At 42.5% G+C, this 19627-nt stretch overlaps 1 protein-coding gene across 1 annotated transcript; it reads right to left on the bottom strand.

The window, feature by feature from the left end:
* Positions 1–7632: 7632 nt before the first annotated feature.
* COX7A2L (cytochrome c oxidase subunit 7A2 like) lies at positions 7633–18991 on the bottom strand. Its single transcript, XM_008530216.2, has 3 exons — positions 18525–18991; positions 9786–9917; positions 7633–8519 (listed from the first exon to the last, which is right to left on the bottom strand). The coding sequence occupies exons 1-3, from the start codon at positions 18594–18596 to the stop codon at positions 8379–8381; spliced, it is 345 nt and encodes a 114-aa protein (XP_008528438.1). The 5' UTR covers positions 18597–18991; the 3' UTR covers positions 7633–8378.
* Positions 18992–19627: the final 636 nt, after the last annotated feature.

Raw genomic sequence — 19627 nt, 5'->3', positions numbered from 1 at the left:
TGTTGGTTCATGAAAGGTTAATGGAATTCATGTTTTGGAGATGCCGATTGCAACACAGACTTAGCCAGAAATACAATCTAACCTTTATTCTCTTTAACTATTCGGTCAGAATAATTTCCTGGGAGCAGGTTTAGTCTCGCAATGGTTTTAATTAAATACCTCTGAACTTTGAAGTTGACATCAACTCAACCAGCTGCAACTCAATTTTCATATGAATCTGCTGTCTAATGTGGAGGTTTCATGGCCTAAGCAGGAGAGTTGTGGGGGAGGGGAAGGTGGCTAGAAGCCTGACAGGTATTAACCAATTCTGGAACATCCTACATCTTTCCCCCACCCTCTCTGGAGGCAAGGCACTTCTATAACCTGTGCCAGGGCCTCCCTGAGGAGAGGGGCTCGGGCTGAGCTGAGCAACCAAGCTGCCTCCTTCCTCGGCTTTTCCACAATCCCGGGGTCAGGCTCCACTCTCTCAACAACCTAAGCGTCAGCCTGGTACAGCCAGACCCTGAAGTGAGCCCAGGGGCCAGGAGACCCCTGCCCAAGCGCCTCTTTCCTCCCTGCCCTCTTCCCACTTCTCTCCCTCCCCTTCGGAGTGCTGAAATGCATGAGGAGCCCTGGCGTGGCCTTCCTGTGGCTAGGTGCCCTCAGGAAACCCCCTCCTTCCGAGTCAACTTCCTAGCACTTGACCCAGGCGCCCGGTACTGGCCTGCAGTCTCAACCTGTCCTTTTCTGCTTTTGAAAACCCAGGTCCCTAATTTTGTCAGTTGTACTTTGGAGTCATACCAAGGCCCTTTTTCTCTGCTGACTGGGAGGCAACCCCACCGTTTCTGACAGCCTAGGGCAGCTTCAGCCAATTTCCATCAGAATGTGGTATTTGGAGCTGGCAAAGATTCCAATCTGGCTAGCAAATGCTGGACAGTGTGAAGGGCCTGTGCTTCAGCCCTGAGGTACAGCCATGTGACCATGACAAAGCTCAGTGTCATGGACAAGGTTAGGGCAAGGAATGCATCATGTCCCAGGGGAACTGTGTCAGAACTTGAGGATAAAAATATTATCTAAAGAACGCTATTCCCAGCCACTGTGCTTGCCCAGTTTGCATTAGCATTTTGTAGCAGCTCCCTTGGAAATCGGCTCTAACAGACACTGGACCCTGAGCAAGCATCGTCTGGTCTCAATCCGCCCACCCCAACAGCTCCTGCGGCAGCACAGCACCCTGTGCACCCTGAAGCCACACCAAGCTCAGAATTCCTGACTAAAGCTTATGCAAGTGATAGCTGAAGACAGCAGAGACCGCAAATGACCCATCCCACTCCTGTCCTACCTTGGGAGGTGGCTGAGCCACTCACCCCAGTTGCTCTATTCGTGTAATGAGAGCAAGGGGAGGCTGATGCTGCCATGACAACTGAGGGTCAACCAGCTACAGCCACGGTGCAACAAATTTTCCAGAACAGTAGCTGCAACCAGGCTTCCCCCCAACCATACCCACCCAGGGCCAGCCTATCTTAAGCAATCAAACCCCACCAGTCCCACGGAGCTCCCAGATCAGAACAGGGGAGAGATAACAGTGGAATTCCTCCATAACAACAAAGTTTCTTGGCTATATGGTTTACCAGCTCTAAGAGGTTGAGATACACCCTGAAAAGGACCTAAAAATTTTCAAGGAATTTCCTTAAATACAATCACAGTGCTTGCCTACAAAGGCAAAGGTATCTGATTCATCTCTGGGTCCCTGGCAGCTAATAGTGTGTGCTTTTGCACACTAATTAAATATCTGGAAGAAACAGAGAATTGGTGGAACTCCTTGATGAACGTGGATCAAAGGAGGCCCTGGACAACCAAGGATGATGGCCAATGAACCTGACAAGAGGAACATTAAGGACAGGACCCGCTTCTCAACCAACCCAACCTGGGCAGTCTTTGGTGCTAGATTAAAGAGTGATCCAATCCAGGATATGTACAAAATGTCAAATAAATGTGTTGAATCAATGGGACCAGTTAGTATCAGAATTACTAAGCAATCAATCATTATTGCCCCTGGTGTAACCTCTAGCTATTGAAGATTAATGGGCCAGAAAGTGAGAGGTTTCTGACAGCTTCCAAGAAAAGTCCAAAAGAGGACTTGGGGATTAGACACCTTAACCTCAGACAAGCCCAGGGAGCCTGGCCAGAGTCACACACATAAAGGGGAGGAAAAGTACATAAATCAAAGAAATCTGGCCAGTTAACAGATAGCCATTTCCAACTTTTCCTACTCTTGTGTACGCTAAAAGAATTTTGAAAATCTATGTGTACCCTTTTGCATACATAAGGTGAACATCTAAAATTTTTCCCTGTAAGTTTAAATACTTGCAAAGAGTGTAGTTTCTGGTGTCCTGTAAATATTAGCTTCAACTGTTACATCACTCTTATAAATATATCCAGTAGAATGTAAATACCATTGCAACTAGACAACTAACTTCATCTAATTAAAAATACAAAGGTCTATTTAACAGTCAGAAATTTCCTCCTGAACTTTTTTTTTGAGGAAGATTAGCCCTGAGCTAACATCTGCCTTCAATCCTCCTCTTTTTGCTGAAGAAGACTGGCCCTGAGCTAACATTCGGGCCCATCTTCCTCTACTTTATACATGGGACGCCTCCCACAGCATGGCTTGCCAAGCGGTGCCATGTCTGCACCCGGGATCCGAACTGGCGAACCCCGGGCCACTGAAGCAGAATGTGTGCACTTAACCACTGCACCACCGGGCCAGCCCCTGAACTTATATTTCTATTTCACTCCTCCACCTAGAATTTTACCCCCCAAATTTTACCATAATGTGATATATTTTTAGGCTTGAAAGTCTCTTCTTAATCACAATGGAGGGGCCGACCCCATGGCTGAGTGGTTAAGTTTGCGCGCTCCACTTCAGTAGCCCAGGGTTTCGCCAGTTCGGATCCTGGGCGCAGACATGGCACCACTTGTCAGGCCATACTGAGGTGGCGTCCCACATGCCACAACTAGAAGGACCCACAACTAAAACAAATATACAACTATGTACAGGGGGGGATTTGGGGAGAAAAAGCAGGAAAAAAAAATCACACTGTAATATACTAAAATTTAAATTTTGGTTAAATTTCCTGTGATCATAAGCTCTAATGTTAAAAAATATTTTATTTTGGACCAATTACAATTATTCTTTGTACATATTTGATCAAAATGAAAGAATACAAATATTGCTAATTATTAAATATGAGCAATATTTTACTAGAAATGCATCCTAATTAGAGAGAGGAAGCTGGTTCACGGATGAATCTTGCTTACTCTTAAAATAAGACAATTTTAGTACCAATTCCATTCCTATTTTTTATTTTTACAGATAGTAAGCACTGAGAAACCTTGTTTTCACAAATAGATAGATGGGAATGGAAACTGTAATAGCAACATCTCTGAATTCTTTGAACTCCTCAGTTATACAACAGAAGTCATGCAGTGATCTATTAACAAAATTATTTTTAATCATCAACTGACAACTCAGTTGGTTCCTCCTTCAATTATGTTAAAAGCAAAGACTCAGAAAACTTATAACTTGTAAAAGGATTTGTTACCTAGTCATTAAAGTCATATTCTCAACATTACCAATATTTGGGATTATCCCCACTGCGCCCTAGAGATGGTTTTTACACTCTAGGGCAACACACCATGGTCTGACTAGCACGTGTGAGGTGTTTGCCTTCCTTTCATAGAGTGAAAAAGATTATAAGGGACCCCTTAGGCAGGTGTGTTCTCAGGCAGCTCAATTTTAGTAGGTGTAATGAAAGCTGAGGACCTAAAACTTGATCCCCTCAAAACTATCCTTGCCTGGGTATCCCATGGAGTTCTCCTACCCCCAGGGGTATGGGAGCCCAGACCACTGCTGTAAAGACTAACCACATGGCCTGGAGGAGGCGAGGAGGGTGAATGTCCCTCTGTTGACAGCACCTCATCCAGACAGCACTGACAAGCAGGATGGTGCTCCTATGAGTAAACAAAGCAACCTGGCAAGGGTTCAAAGTAAAGTGCTTAGAAGGAATAATCCTCTGAGAATATAGCAAAAGGTTCGGAGCCGTCAGTTAAGACCCGAGAACAAGACAGTTATCCTTCTCTGCATCCGCCCCTACGGCCTGGCGCTAAACAGGTGACTGGCCCAGTAGGGGGACACCTGACCCAAAATAGCCCAGTGATTCTCTCTCCTAAATTAGGGACTGGTTTCCAGTGGCTGGACAACCATTTCCTACCATGTGCAACAAGAAACAGAGAAAGCTGGTCCCCAGAAACAGAGAATTAAACAGCTGCACAGCCAACAGGGTGACAGAAAGGACAACCGCCTTGGTCCCAAAGCAGTCCTTGTAAGGCCCAGGTCCACCTGGGTTCTGGAAAATCCCCCTTTCTGCATTGGCTGGTTTTAATGAATTGCTGGGACCTGCAATCAGAAGAGGTTCGGCTCAGACTGGAGTCAGTAGAGGCTGTTCCTGAGGAAGCCAGCCTGATGGACTAATGACATTACGGCATTATCAAAAGTACCTGGATGTAAGTGGGCAAGGTACATGAATAGATAGTTCACAAAAAATGAAAAGATAAAAATAAATTTTAAATAAAAGAAAGATAATTCAACACCACTGATTACCATAAAAAGGCAAGTGAAACCAAAGAAATTTTTCCCTTATCAAATTGGCAAAGATGAAAAGTCTGACAATGCATTCTGCTGGCAAAGGGGAGAAGGAACCAGCAACCTCATCACAGCTAGACAGGAACATACATCAGCATCATCTCTTTCAGTGAGGAATAGCTATTGAAATTGGAAACGCACACTCCCTTTGCCGACGACGTTTCACTTCTAGAAATTATCCTACAAATACATTCAACAATATGTAAAATGACAGGTAAAGAAGATTATACATTAACGCAGTGTTTGTAAAAGCAAAAAATTTAAAACTAAATAATCATCAAAAGGAGATTAGTTAAACTATGGTGTATTTGTAAATCAAAACACAGTGCAAAAAAATGAGGCAGAGAACAATCTCCAAACTATGAGTGTGTAGCAGGAATAAACAGTACCATTTAGGCAAAAATAAAACAGGCAGAGAAGGAAAATGCAATATACATATATGAACAGAACATACCTGAAAGTAAGCAGAGGGAACTCGGGTGAAGAAAACACAAGGTCAGCATGGAAAGCATCTTGCATGTCAGAAAGTAAAGAAATGTTCAAAGATTGACAGGCCTGTCAATAGGACACGGAAGCCAAATCTGGGCTGAATTTGAGTACTGAAATGAATAATAACAGAGACGGTTATTACAATGAATGAGAGAATTACACTGAAACTTCTTAAAAGGGTGTTATACATCTTCACAGAAAAATGGCAAGAATGTAGAAGGAAGATAAAATAGAAAATCACTTTTTTACAACCACCTTAGTAATAAATGATTCAGTCAAAGAATCACCAATGAACACTAACGATGGGTGCAAAACTGTTGAGGACAGGATAGTCCCTGTCTCAAACATCACCCCAGAAATTACTTATTAATTACAAAGGGGAAAAAGCTGGCAGACAACATCTTAAATTATCTAACTTCAAATCACCAACAACGGGACACACTGGTATCAAGTACCACCTGATACAATGATACATCACAGATGAAGAATTCCTGACAGAAATGTTTCACCTGAATCCAATCATAAGGAGACAGACAAATCCAAGTTGAAGGATGTTCTGCAAAACACTGGCATGAACTCTTCAAACAGGTCAATGTCACAAAAGACACTGACGACTGTTCTGGATAAAAGGAGACTAAAGGGACATAACTAAATGTGACATGTGATCCTTGAGTGGATCCTGGACCCAAAACAAAAACAAAAACCAACTATAACTGCTAAAGGGAAGGTAAAATGCTGCAGTGCATTTGAAAACAGTCTGGCAGTTCCTCATAAAGGTAAACATGGAGTCACCATAATGACCCAGCAATTCCACTCCTAGATATATACCCAAGAGAAATGAAAAGACACATCCACACAAAAACTTGTACACCAATGTTCACAGAAGCATTATTCATAATAGCCAAAAAGTGGAAATAATCCAAATGTACATCAAATGATGAACAAAATGTGGTATATCTATACAGTGAAATATTATTCAGCCATAAAAAGGAATGAAGTACCAATACATACTACAACATGGGTGTGCCTCAAAATCATTTTACCAACAAGCCAGTGACAACAGATCACATATTGTACGATTATATTTAAATGAAACGTCCAGGAAAATCTACAGAGACAAAAAATAGATTAGCATTGCCTAGGGCTAAGGGGTGGAGTGGGGAAGACAAATGACTGCTAACGGGCATAGGATTTCCTCTTAGGGTAATAAAAACTTTTGAAAATTGATTGTGGCAATGGTTGTACAATTCTGAATACAGTAAAAACCAGTGAATTGTACACTTTAAATACGTGAATTGTATGGTATGTGAACTACATTGCAATAAAGCTGTTATTTTAAAAAACACAACTATAAAGACATATTATTGGGATACCTGGGAAAATTGAAGTATAGACTATCTATTAGATAGTAGTACTGTTATCAAAGTTAAATTGAGTGTGAGAACTGTATTATGGTTATAAAGGAAAATGTCCCTATTCTTAGGAGATACTGGCTAAAGTATTTATGACTGAATTACCATAATTCCACAGCTTAATCTTAAATGATTCAGCAAAAACCAAATGTGTGTACAGAACATTCACTGTGGGTGCCAGTGTTTGTGAGGGAGCAAGAAACAGTAAAGGTGGCAATATGTTGATACCTGGTGATCTAAGTGATGGATATCTAGGTGTATATTGTACTACTCTTATAATCTTTCGTAGTCTGAAATTTTTCACAATAAAAACTAAGGGAGGGGCCGGCCCCATGGCCAAGTGGTTAAGTTCATGCGCTCTGCTGCGGCAGCCCAGGATTTTGCTGGTTCGGATCCTAGGCGCTGTCATGGCACCGCTCGTCAGGCCACTCTGAGGCGGCATCCCACATGCCACAACTAGAAAGACCCACAACTAAAATACACAACTATGTACTGGGGGGATTTGGGGAGAAAAAGCAGAAAGAAAAAAAAATAGATTGGCAACAGTTGTTAGCTCAGGTGCCAATCTTTAAAAAACAAAACAAAACTAAGAAGAAATACTAGAGAAGAATAAAGTTTAGACTTGTACAGACAAATAAGGGCTTCCTAGCCTGTGAGAATGATAGTGAATGTTCTCAAACACCATACTTTATCCTCAGTAAGACATCACTGTTCTTTGCTATGGCAAGACAGACCACTACTTTATATATAATAAAATTCCACCATTTTTCAGCATTAATATAGGGTATGTGAAGTCTACCACTTGTGACAGCACAGGAAATTACGTCTAAATGAATGTGTGATACAGGCATATTTCACTAAGGAACAAGCAGGTTTCTTATAAGAAACCATATGGTAATCATCACTATGCCATTAGCCTCCTATTACCTGACTTTGAGGAACTGTCTTGTAAAGATTATCTGGTGCCTAAGTAAAAGGAAAGAAGTTCGATTTAAGACGCCTCTGGTGTTCTGAAATTATTCTGAAAGGTCATTTAAAAGGACTTCAAACTTGAGATTTTTTAATCCATGTATTTATTCCACAATCAAAATAAATCATAATTTAAAGCCATAACATTTTTAAAAGGTAAAGGGGAATTTGTGTCACAGCTGCATTAATAAAACAGACATCAGTCTAAAGTGCAACACTAAACAGGTGTTCTCTGTTCCCATGGTGGAATAAATACACAACAATTACACACAAAACGTCACTAAAGATCTGAGATGAGGCAAATAACCCTTAGAAACAAACTGCCTGATGAATAGAGACAGGCTGCAGATAATTTCTGTTAACATTTTACTGCAAGATGGAAAAATCCCCAAGGTGACCACTAACTCAAATCCCTCAGTTTATGTGCTTGGCCTCACTTCGGTCTTCCTTCCCCGCTCACATCCAAACCTAGAAAGGCTTCAGCACCCCATGCTCAAAACCCCACTCTAAGTCCCCAAGACCCTAAGCACAGACTGCTGTTCACGAGCCTGCGTGCAACCTTCATGCAGAACCTCCCGGGGAATCAGGAGCCCAAGCTCGGAGAGCAGCAGCACTGCTTTAAACAACAGTTTTAACTGTCGAATGAGCTCTGACAGGCCATGAGCATTTCATAAACAAACCAAAATACCGTCTTAATATCTTCCTATTTTTCCTGCAAAATGTTAAGTAGACCATTCAAGTAAAAAAGAAAAATTTTACAGAAACAATGAAAAATGAAAATTCAAAGGGTTTATGCCAAAAAGCAAACCAGTCCTCTGCAGCCCAACTCATTTGTTTCTGGGCTGTGAAGCCATGTAGAGGGCGATCAGGCAGTAGATGGTCCCTCCCAGCGTCAGCGCCATGGTGGTCCGGTAAAGCATTTGGTCAGGCAGGCCTCGTTTCAGGTGGATGGGCACACCATCGGATTTCTTGAAAGCAAGAATTATCAAGGACATGGTTGATAAGAAAAAGATTTTACAATTTAGGCTAATCAAGAACAAATGTCTCTACTTTATATAACTAATCCATCAACACACTGCAGTGGGAAAAGCCCTAATCCATTAGCATGCTAACTGAAATATTGGTGTATTTTCTTATAAATGTAGCTAAAGTGTCTAAGTCCAAAGTCATTCAACATGCAGCCTCAGGAACATGCATGCAACAAATTGCAAATTTCTAAGGAATTTATCATATATTGCTTAACTAGGAAAGCAGCACTGGTGAATGTTTTTGAAAGGCAAAGGTAATCAGCAGCTAAACAAAGAATTATAGGCACGAGAAAGGCTCCACACTTAGTTCTACATCTAGTTTGACTTGTGAGCATTAGCGGATGAAGTCTGAGCATACTAGGTCAATTAATAGGTTCAAGTCCATTTTGTATTCAACTGCCTTCTTTTCATTAGGCTGTTAAATCTCCGTTTAATAATGAGCCTATATAAAACGTTTAATCCATTATTTCGCCCAGTCTCCAAAATCCCTGCCCACCACAACTCAAGATCCCAAATGCCCGTTCAAGTCTTACTTATCAGATAAAAGGGATTAAACTGATCAAAAGTTCCCAAGCTGCTCCTGACTCTGGACAAATTTTTCAGGAGGGGGAAGCTACCTTCCAGCAACAGCATAACAGGCGCTGCCAACTCCCCTGGTGCCTGAGATGTATGTAGTCAGGTCACCAACCTCTCAATTATCTGTATGCAGATTAATGTTAATACTATTTTAAAATCCAATTCTGGCTTCTCTCGGTTGATCAGCAAACCCAAGAGAGCCTCCTACACTTCTAGCAACAGCTCAGTGAATTTTAATATCAAGCAAGCAAAAAACAATTACAAGAAAACTTGTTGCCAAAAGTCACTGCATGCGTTATGAAGCCAAACACATACTGGATTACTCAGTGTTATTATTCATTACACATGCTACTGCTTCCTCCATCCAATGGATGATCAATAACTATATATGCAATCTGAAAACCTGCATACCCTTAAATGCTGATGAGGAAACTCATCACCCCCTCTCCTTTTATCAGTTTCTACTTACATAAAGTTCTACTAGTTTGTGGCTCAAACTAAAATCAAGAGAATTCTATGTAAGGAAAAAGGGAAAGTGAGTAGTAAACTAGATTAAGACTCAGTTTCATAAGGTTTTTTTTAAGCCTACTTATTTCACAAGCTTCTCTGTTCTAGACTGTCTTCTCTCACCTGGAACAACCTCTGCAGCTCTGGAACTTTGTTTCTCCCAGCATAATCATATGCAGTAGAATCAGAAGTCAGTTTAGTTGGTGTGGCAAATATGATAGGCGGTGCTTCTGTGGAAACTAGAGGCTTTAATCCCTGGAGGAAAAAAGGAAAATGTTAAGTTGAAAGTATGTCTGCGCATCTGAACAAAGCTTTCAAGGAGCAGGCTGTCTGGAATAGTGGAAGCAGTCATTCAACCAGACAAGAGGGAAGGAAAGTCTCTCCGACTCTGCATTACAAGGCCTTTCAGTTTAAGGCTTAGTCCTTAAACCTTCAACAAAACTCCCTCGTCCACCTTCCCAGAGCAAACTCCATCAAGAAGAACTCCCCACCATGAAGACGAGGGAGAGGAGGAGAGGGCGAAAGGAGCAAAGAACAAAGGCCTAATCTGAGCTTCCAGAAATACCTATTGTGTCTACCTTCTTATCAAACGAGTAAAACATTTATAATCTGTATGAACTATTGGTTAGATTTCAAAAGAGACCTGGCTGTCCCTCTTCTCCTCTGGGTGAGATGATGTCCTAACATGGAATCTCTAACCCCAAAGTGAACTTCAGAAACTTTCCAAACACAGAGTTAAGAAATATCTCAATGTGGAAGAGCCTGTAATGGTAAGAGGCCTGTCTTTCAGGACCAGAAAACAAAAAACAAAAAAATTATGGTAGAGCAACTGAACTTTCCAGCATTAACAAGCCTGTAAGTGAATGAACATACAGAGTATAAATAAAAAGGAAACTTCAGTGTTCTCATCTGTGATGTGTGTGTGAGAGTACACACGTATTACACACACAAAGTACCTACTGCTGAAAGGACAGCATGAAATAATAAATATGTGCCTATAGCAGTGTCTAGCACACAGCAGGCACTCAATACATACAAACTGAATGAGACATGGGGGTTAACATAGGTTTACTATCTGCAGCTCCCTCAGCCACATGGATAAAATAAAGACAAACACATAGGCTTAAAAAGAACCTAAGAGGGGAGAAAAATGAAGCACTAATACAAGCTACAACATGGATGAACCCTGAAACATTATGGTGAGTAAAACAAGTCAGTCACGAAAGACCACATATATGATCGCATTCATATGAAAGTCCAGAATAGGGAAATCTACAGAGACAGAGAGTAGATTAGTGGTTGCTTAGGGCTGGGGGGTGCAGAACAGAGAGTGATAGCTGTAAGATATGAGTTTCTTCTTGAGGAGATGAAAATGCTTTAAAATTAATGTAGTGATGGTTGCACATTACCTGTGAATACACTAAAAACCAGTGAAGTGATCATTTTATTTTATTAAGATTATTATTTTTTGGTGAGGAAGATTGGCCCTGAGCTAACATCTGTGCCAGTCTTCCTGTATTTTTTGTATGTGAATTGCCACCACAGCATGGCTGACACACGGTGTAGGTCTATGCCCAGGATCCAAAACCACAAACCCCAGGCCACCAAAGCTGAGCTTGCAAACTCAACCACTATGCCACCAGGCCAGTCACTGAAGCGTACACTTTAAATGAGTGAATGTATGGTTTGGAATTATATCTCAATAATGCTATTTTTCTAAAAAAAGGAAGGTAAAGGAACTCTGGTTTTCTATCTGAAGGAGTAAACCTACAGTGGCAGACATATAGACGGTTCTCCAAAATAACCCGCAGATTAAAATAAGGAGCTGAGAATTACAAACCAATAAAATCACATCCTTTTATATCAAATTCTACCTAGGAAGAATAAAATTTTAAAGTTAGAAAGCAGAGTTCAAGTCCAGCCTTTTCTATTTTACAGATGGAAACGGAAATCCTTTGCCTAAATTAACATAGTCATCAGACCCCTGGTTCTTGATCTCTTCAAAGAAATATAAATTTACCTATAACAAGACCTATTCTAAAGACACACATTGAAAACCTCAATGTTACTCCCAGCAGGCAAGGCATTAGTATCAAAAAGGCAACAAAAAAGTATTAAAGTAAACTTGGCTTCTATTTCTTCTGACCTAGTCCAGTAAATGGGAATGAATCATGGCCTTTTTTCTGTACTGCATTCACTCATTAGACATATTTTATTGAGCACTTACTCTACAGTGAAAATACATAATGAATAAGACAGATAAAATCTCTGCCATTATGGATATTAGTGTTACAGAATAACAGCAGCTAATATCAACTGAGCCCTTGTGATGCGTCCAGCACCATGTTAAGCATTTCACAAGCACCATCACATTTAATCCTGACAGCAACCCTTGGGAGATGTTACTATTCCCTTTTTACAGAGGAGAAACTGGATCAGAGAAGGAAACTCGCCTGAGATCATAGAGCAAAAAGACAGAGCCACATCTCGAAACTCCAGCCTCTCTAAAGTGCAGAGCCCTGGCTTTTAAGTATTCCACTCCTGCACCCACCACCGCCTCTCAACTACTGCTTAAAAACAACCACCCACGTAAAGAGAAAGTTTGGTCAGTAAGCTATTAGCCTACATTTGATATAAAACACACCCAGAGACTCAGGAGTCAGAGATGGGAAGAGGGGCCCTAACCACTAGACAACAAAGTTAAAATGGATCTCTCTTTGAATTGGAGAATTTTAGACACTCCCTTAATCATTCTGTGAGCTCTCTGTATTTTCTGCTAATGATCATTTCCCCTTGAATCGAAAAATTAAAAAACCCTTCCTACCAAGCATCTCCAAAAATGGTTTGAAATTAAATTCATGTTTTGACAGGACTAACGTGAGAGCATTCTTAGACAGGATTACACATAATTACTTTGTGCATATTCACCCAGCAAGTGATTCAAAACTACAGCAAAGTTTTTGAACAAGATCATCTGAAAACAGGAGTATCAACCATTTTAACAGTTTTAAATAATTCCATATTTCTGTTATAATATTGTAAAAGTTTACAATATAAAATTTTTAAGTTACCTATAATCCCATTATCTTGTCTCATCAATTGTTATGAATTATATATTCTCTTCCAATCTTTTTCCACAGGTATATTTTAATATCTTTATAGTCATAGTGTAAAAATTCTACATTCTGCTTTTTTCATTTATAATAAGCATTTTTTTCAGATTCCTACACAATCTTCATAACTAAATTTACTCTTCACATTAACCCTGTAAATGAGATATGAGTCCATCTTACAGATGATTAAAACAAAGTGTAGAAATTCCCTAAGGAAGATGAGATTCAAACCCACTTGTTTTTATTACAATAATTCAGCTGTCCTGGCCCCACAGGTAAAAGGAATGGATACGGTGGTAAGGCACTTCACCTACCCATCATTAAACCTCCTAACAATTTAAGAGCAGTCCATAGTTCCAATGTTTCAAGGTAGCTAGACAGGACTAGCACCAGGGTTCTCAACAGTGGACTTGACCAGGAAACTGTATTTACAGGAAAGGATCTAGAGCAAATCCCTTCACCTATGCCTCCTTCAGGGCTGCAGTTGCCCCAACCTAGAAGAATTATGAGCCTCAAATATGTCTCTCCCCATCTCAATAAATGACAACGCCATCATTCCAGGTATTCAGGTCAAAAACCTTGGAATTATATTTAATACCTCTCACTCACAAATTTGCAAATCCTTTTGACTCTATCTTCAAAATATATTCACAATCTGACCACTTCTCACTCATCTTCACCAATCCGCACTCTGGTAGAGACCCCTGGATTTTTACAACAGCCTCCTAACTGATCAGCCTGCTTCCACCCTTGCTGCCCTGCAGTCTACTCTTAATGCAGCAACCAGTGACAGTGTTAAAACAGAGGATGTCACTACTCAGCTCAAACCCTCCCAAAGGCCTTCTATCTCACTGAGCACAACCCAAAATTCTTACAATGGCTTCCAGGGCGCTACAAGATGCACCCCTCAAATCCTGCCCCCCTTACATCATCTCCTTTCTCTGCCCCAGCCCAATGGACTAGCCCCTTAAAACTCCCAGGCACCAGGGCATGTTCCCTCTGCCTAGAATGCTCTTCTCCAGGTATCCACCTGACTGGCACCCTCACTTCCTTAAGGTCTTCGCACATGTCACCTTCTCAGTAAGACTCACCCTTACTACCCTTTTTTTTTTTTTTTGAGGAAGATTAGCTCTGAGCTAACTACTACCAGTCCTCCTCTTTTTTTGCTGAGGAAGCCTGGCCCTGAGCTAACATCGTGCCCATCTTCCTCTACTTTATACGTGGGATGCCTACCACAGCATGGTGTGCCAAGCGGTGCCATGTCCGCACCCAGGATCCGAACCGGTGAACCCCAGGCCGCTGAGAAGCAGAACGTGGGAACTTAACTGCTGCGCAAGCGGGCCGGCCCCTACCCTTTTTAAAACTGCATGTCCTCTTCCTTACATTGCTAACAATCTATCCCCCTTTCCTGCTTTATTTTTCTCCACAGCACTTATCACTATCAAACATACTATAATCTACTTCGTTTACTGTCTCTCCCCCTACTGCAATGGAAGCCCCAAGAGGGCAGGATTTTGGCATGTTTTGTTCACTGCTCTTATTTCCCAAGACTTAGAAAAGCCACTGGCATAGAGAGCACATCCAGAAAATACCTGTTGAATGTATAAATAAGCTCAGGAAGTCAACAGGTTCACCACAAATGCAGACTTGCATATTTCAGAACCAAAGTCACGTAAATCAGCACTTGATGGCAGAGCCTCCCATACCTCCCAAAGCAACAAAAAGACAAGTGAAAGCTGTTCTTAAAATAACTGGACTGCAGACCAAGTAGAAATCACAAGTTTTGCTTTTTATATTGAACCTCCTAGCTGTTTACACAATCTCTACCCCTACGATTGATTAAGAGCCATTCAACCACAACCACACTTAGTAGTTGAGTTCTTCCTAGTCTCTCTTAGTTGCTCCAAATTTTTAAAGAGAAAAGTAAAGATGATTTTTTCCCCTCAAAGTTGACTGGCCCAAAGTCTTCCTTTTCTTCTACCTTTTAGGTGTCAGAGGAGGAAGGAGGATGGAGAAATAACAGAATTATCCAAAAGCTTTTTAATCTTCGATAGAAATCTATGAACTCTTTCACTCTGATTTTGGACTACAAACAAGCTTCAATCCTCAGTGACTCAAGTTCTTCATTTCTAACTGCCTGCTAAGTATCACCACCTCTGTGCTTCCCTGACACCTCACACTCTGCACATCCAAAATTCATCCAGTTTCTCACAAGCCTAGTCAGGAGTTCCCCGTTTCTGTGGAAAGCACCACCATCCCCCATTACCCAGTCATCTCGGTGCCCTCCTTCCTCATCTTCAAGATCCCCCTCATCAGGCATTAAGTCCTTATCTCCCAGACCTCTGACACTTTCTCCATTCCTACGCAGAACACCCTGAACTACCTTATTAGTATAACAGGCATCCTTGGCACTGGTCTCTTCCAGTCAGATTATCTTTTGCAAGCATAGCTCTAGGGGGCAGGCCCCGTGGCTGAGTGGTTAAGTGCATGCATTCTGCTTTGGCAGCCCGGGGTTCGCCAGTTTGGATACTGGGTGCAGACCTACTCAGTGCTCATCAAGCCATGCTGTGGCAGCATCCCACAAACTAGAATGACTTGCAATTAGGATATACAACTATGTACTGGGGCTATGGGGAGGGGAAAAAAAAAGAGAAACACTGGCAACAGATGTTAGCTCAGGTCCAATCTTCCTCACCAAAAAGCATACCTTAAAAAAAACTAAAAAGCACAGCATACTGCTCCTCCATCACAAACCTTCCAGGAAACTAAAGGTAAGAAGCATGCCCTTGTTTCAAGACACAACTGTCCTTGTTCTGGACAAGACTCTACCACAACTCTGTGCATCAAGTTGCTTTGCCAATTCCTACTCATTTCTCACAAAATTAGGTCCTACCATCCTAAGCCCTTCATGATCTACCACTATCTACCACAGCCAAAGGTACCTACTCAACAATTCCCTGGCAGCCCCCCTCCCCTCCCTCACTCTCACATTTCCCCTTACCCAGCTACAATATCAGTCTGTCATCTTAACAAGGAGAGGAATTGCTGGGTCATATGGTAAAAATATGTTTCACTTTCTAAGAAACTGCCAAACCATTTCCAAAGTGGCTGCAGCATTTTACATTCCCACCAGCAATGTAAGTAGGGTTCCAGGTTCTCCACATTCTCACCAATACCTGTTGTCTTTTTTATTTTAGCAGGTGTGAAGCGGTATCTCACTGCGGTTTTGATTTGTATTTCCCTAATGCCTAATGATGTTGAGCATCTTTTCATGTGCTTATTGGCCTCAATTTATTTTTGACACGGGACACAGAAAAGTAAGGAAAACACTTTTCCATCAACTACTGGAAAATGCCCTCCCCACAATTACTTGCCATCAAGCTGATTTATAAACCTCCACCTATACTATCATTAGAGAACCAGCTTTTCCCTATCAGGTTATTCAATGCACATTAGGTTACTGACTGTACATAACACTGAAAGTCACAAATATCTACATTTTACAGTGTGCTAATGTTTCAAAGAAAGGAAAATCTGAAGTACTTCTAATTACCAAAGTCAGAATACCTGGTTTTGTGGATGCCTATCAAGACCACTCTGAGATCTGTAATTCATATAAGCCTACACAACATCACTTCTTTCAACATAACCTAAGAAATCCTTAAGTACTAAGAAGTTCAAATTCTCAAGAGAAACACAATTTAAAAGGTGCTAGAAATCTGAAGGTCCTAGTTGTACCAAATGCATCTCAGGATAATCTCTGTGTTGAGTGCCAGTTTAATTTCAATATGTGTCAGTTTTAGTCTAAAACTTCACTTTTTCCTTACTAGGTAACAAAACCTAAATCATGCTAAGACCTATTAAAAGAACATCTACAACCACCAACAGAATAGATCAACTGTGGTATAGTCACACAATGAAACCCACATAGCAATAAAAGGAACTATTAATACGTGTAACATGAATGAACTACAAAAATACTGAGGGAAAAAAGCCTTACACAAGAGTACTGTGTGGTTCCACTTATATGAAATTCAAAAATATGCAAAACTATCTATTTATATTGATAAAAATCAGCATAGCAAGGTGGACAGGGATTGACAGGGCAAGAGTAAGAGGGAACTTCCCAAGAATAATGTGATGCTCTATATATTAATAAAGGTGTGGGTGGCACAGCGTGTACATTTGTCAAACTCATCAAACTGTAACATTTAAGACCCATGCACTGAAAATACACTTTCTTTATAGTAGAAGCACATATGATAGAAATGGCTATTTTTCTATAATCTGTAAAAGAAATCATTGTTGAAATTCCCTCTTTAAACCCCGTTACAAATTTGGTTTCAGTGACACCACGCTGGTTTCCCTTCTAATCCTGGATTGTTCTTCTGATAAGTTCACCTCCTCTACCCTCCCATGTTTCTGGGTCTTATCATATGCCCACCTTTCTTCCTGATATCCTCCCCATCACAGATTCTACCACCACCTATGGGCTGCAGCCATCCCGATCTATTAAACTCCTTATTCATAAATCTAGCTGCTACCACACATGACATATCACAGGCTCAAAACTTATAAACCTGGACCCTTCCTCCCGATCACCACAGCCCCCAAAAACTTGCTCTTCTTGCCCTCTCTATCCTAGTTAACAGCAATCTAATCGTAGACTGAAATCATTCTTAAACATCCTCCCCCTTGGGCAAGTTGCAGTGACCCACAGAAAAAGGAGGAGGTAACAATAATGGAGCATCCTTTACACCCCACCTGGGCCCCTTACTATTCCAGTTCGGTTTTCCAACTGCATTCAACCCTTCCCACACTACTCTATGAGAAGGAATTAATACGATTGTATCTCAGACTCAGCTTCTGGAGAATAGCTAACACTTATCCAGCACCAACTACCTGCCAAGGCGTGCTAGTCACCTGACACACACCTCATTTAATCTGTACTAAAGCTGCCCTAGATGAAACTGAGCTCACAATAAGTTGACTTGGTCAAGATCATAAAATTAAAGCAGCAAAGCCAGGACTTGAGCCCATACTAAGAGTCTAGGACTCTCAAGTACCTCATCTCTACACCACAAGCTCAAGAGTGAAACGCCAATTAGCAAAATCTGAGTGAAATCGGAATACTTTTCAGACCACTCAAATAATGCGCATCCTTCAACCATTCTAAAGTTGGGAAAGCGTAAGCTCGTTGCATGTAACTGCCCAGGTTCATCTGGGTATCTCAACGCACCGTTAAGTCTCCTAATTCTGATCATACAGCCCCTCCCGCCCCTAAGACTTTCCTTCGGTGCTGTCATCCTAGCTCTCCAATCTCGTGCTCGGATGAGGCTGCCGTCTGGGCTGCGGCAGAGGGGTAACAATGGGAGACTGAGGAGACCGAAAGCCGGACCTCCTTACAAAGCAGAGGGGCGAAATTCGGACTCCACCGGGTCACATTCTGGGCCCCGCCGATCGCACGAGCCACCCCACGACCCACAGGCAACGACCCCGGGGGTCACCTTGACCCCTGCTGAGTGCCAGGCCCAACTTCCGCGCCGGGCCAGCCCCACCGGGGGAGCAGCTACGGAATGAGGAGCCTCCATGGCCGCGGCAAATGGGTGCGTAGAAGCGCCAGGAGGTGCAGCGCGAACTAAATCGAACCACAAACATAAACCTCGCCCGCCTCCGGCGCCGCGACTGCCTAGCGCAGAAGCTCGGGCCGCCACTTCTCTTGTCCGAGCCGGCGCGGCGCTACCCGTACCTGGGGGCTATAGGCCTCGGAAGCCCATGCTCCCGCCAATTTCTGCGTGAAGCCACTAAACTTGTAATACATGACGCCCGGTCTCCGGCTTCTAGCGGCCGCTGCCTGCGCGACCGTTCAGGAGAAGGACCCTGCCTCCTCGGCTGTCCTCCCAAGGCTCAGTCCAAGGACCCTGCGCCAGCAGACGGGCTGCCCGGAGAGCGCCTAATTTAAAACATGCTCGCTTAAGTCACATAAGGGAAGGAGAAGCCGGGCTCTAAGGACAAAGAAAGGCGAAAACAGCTATAGGAGAGCTCAGAAAGCCGCTGTATCGGGGTCTGTAGAAAACACGAGGTTCTCTCTCCCCCCCCCCCCATTTAGATTCGGGCAATGCTAAGGCACCTTAAGAAATACGCAAGCGCCCGGCGAAGGAAGCCAGAGGCTGAGGGACTCGGCGGGGTCGAGTGGGGCGGACTCTGGGCGGGGCCGGGCCTGGGACGAGAGGGGCGGGGCTGGAGCGAGGCGGGCGGGGCTGCGCGGGATGAGAGCTCCCCATCAGGTGGGGAGAGCTAGTGATTCGCCGAGCTTAACTTGCTCCTACTGTCATTTTTTGCCTCCCCTACCTCGGTCACCTCGTGAAGCACCACGCTGTTACTCCGTCGGTCCAGGAGCCTGGACCTGTCTGCCGGGCTTCTCCTGCAACCTGGGAGGAGAAAGCAAATAAGAAAATGTGGAAGCCACCTACTGAGATCTGTTTAGTATCAAGGGCTATTAGGGGTTTCGCCCCAATAATATAAAGATAGCCTCCTGGGCTTCGGGGCAGAAGAAATACATAGTGATCTAAACTTCAGGCACCAGGACGTAAATTTTGCAGTTTCTCAGAACTGATTTTTACTCTTACCTGAGTTTTATGGGAACTGGTTACTCATCCTTTTCCTGGCGTCTGCCCTTTGAGATGAATGAAGTGGGGAGTGGAAGGGAGGTGGACTAGAAATACTTGAAAAATTTGGACCTTGAGCCTGAAAGATCCAGGACTACCACTTTCACTTCCGGTAGTAGTCAATTCAGTTCAACTTAAAGATGTTTTTTAAGCCTCCACTATGTGCAAGGTACTGCATAAAAGG

Source organism: Equus przewalskii, chromosome 14 (assembly GCF_037783145.1).
Source record: "Equus przewalskii isolate Varuska chromosome 14, EquPr2, whole genome shotgun sequence".
Taxonomy (NCBI): Eukaryota; Metazoa; Chordata; class Mammalia; order Perissodactyla; family Equidae; genus Equus; species Equus przewalskii.
Note: the sequence above shows the minus strand (reverse complement) of the source record. Positions and strands in the feature narration are given on the sequence as shown.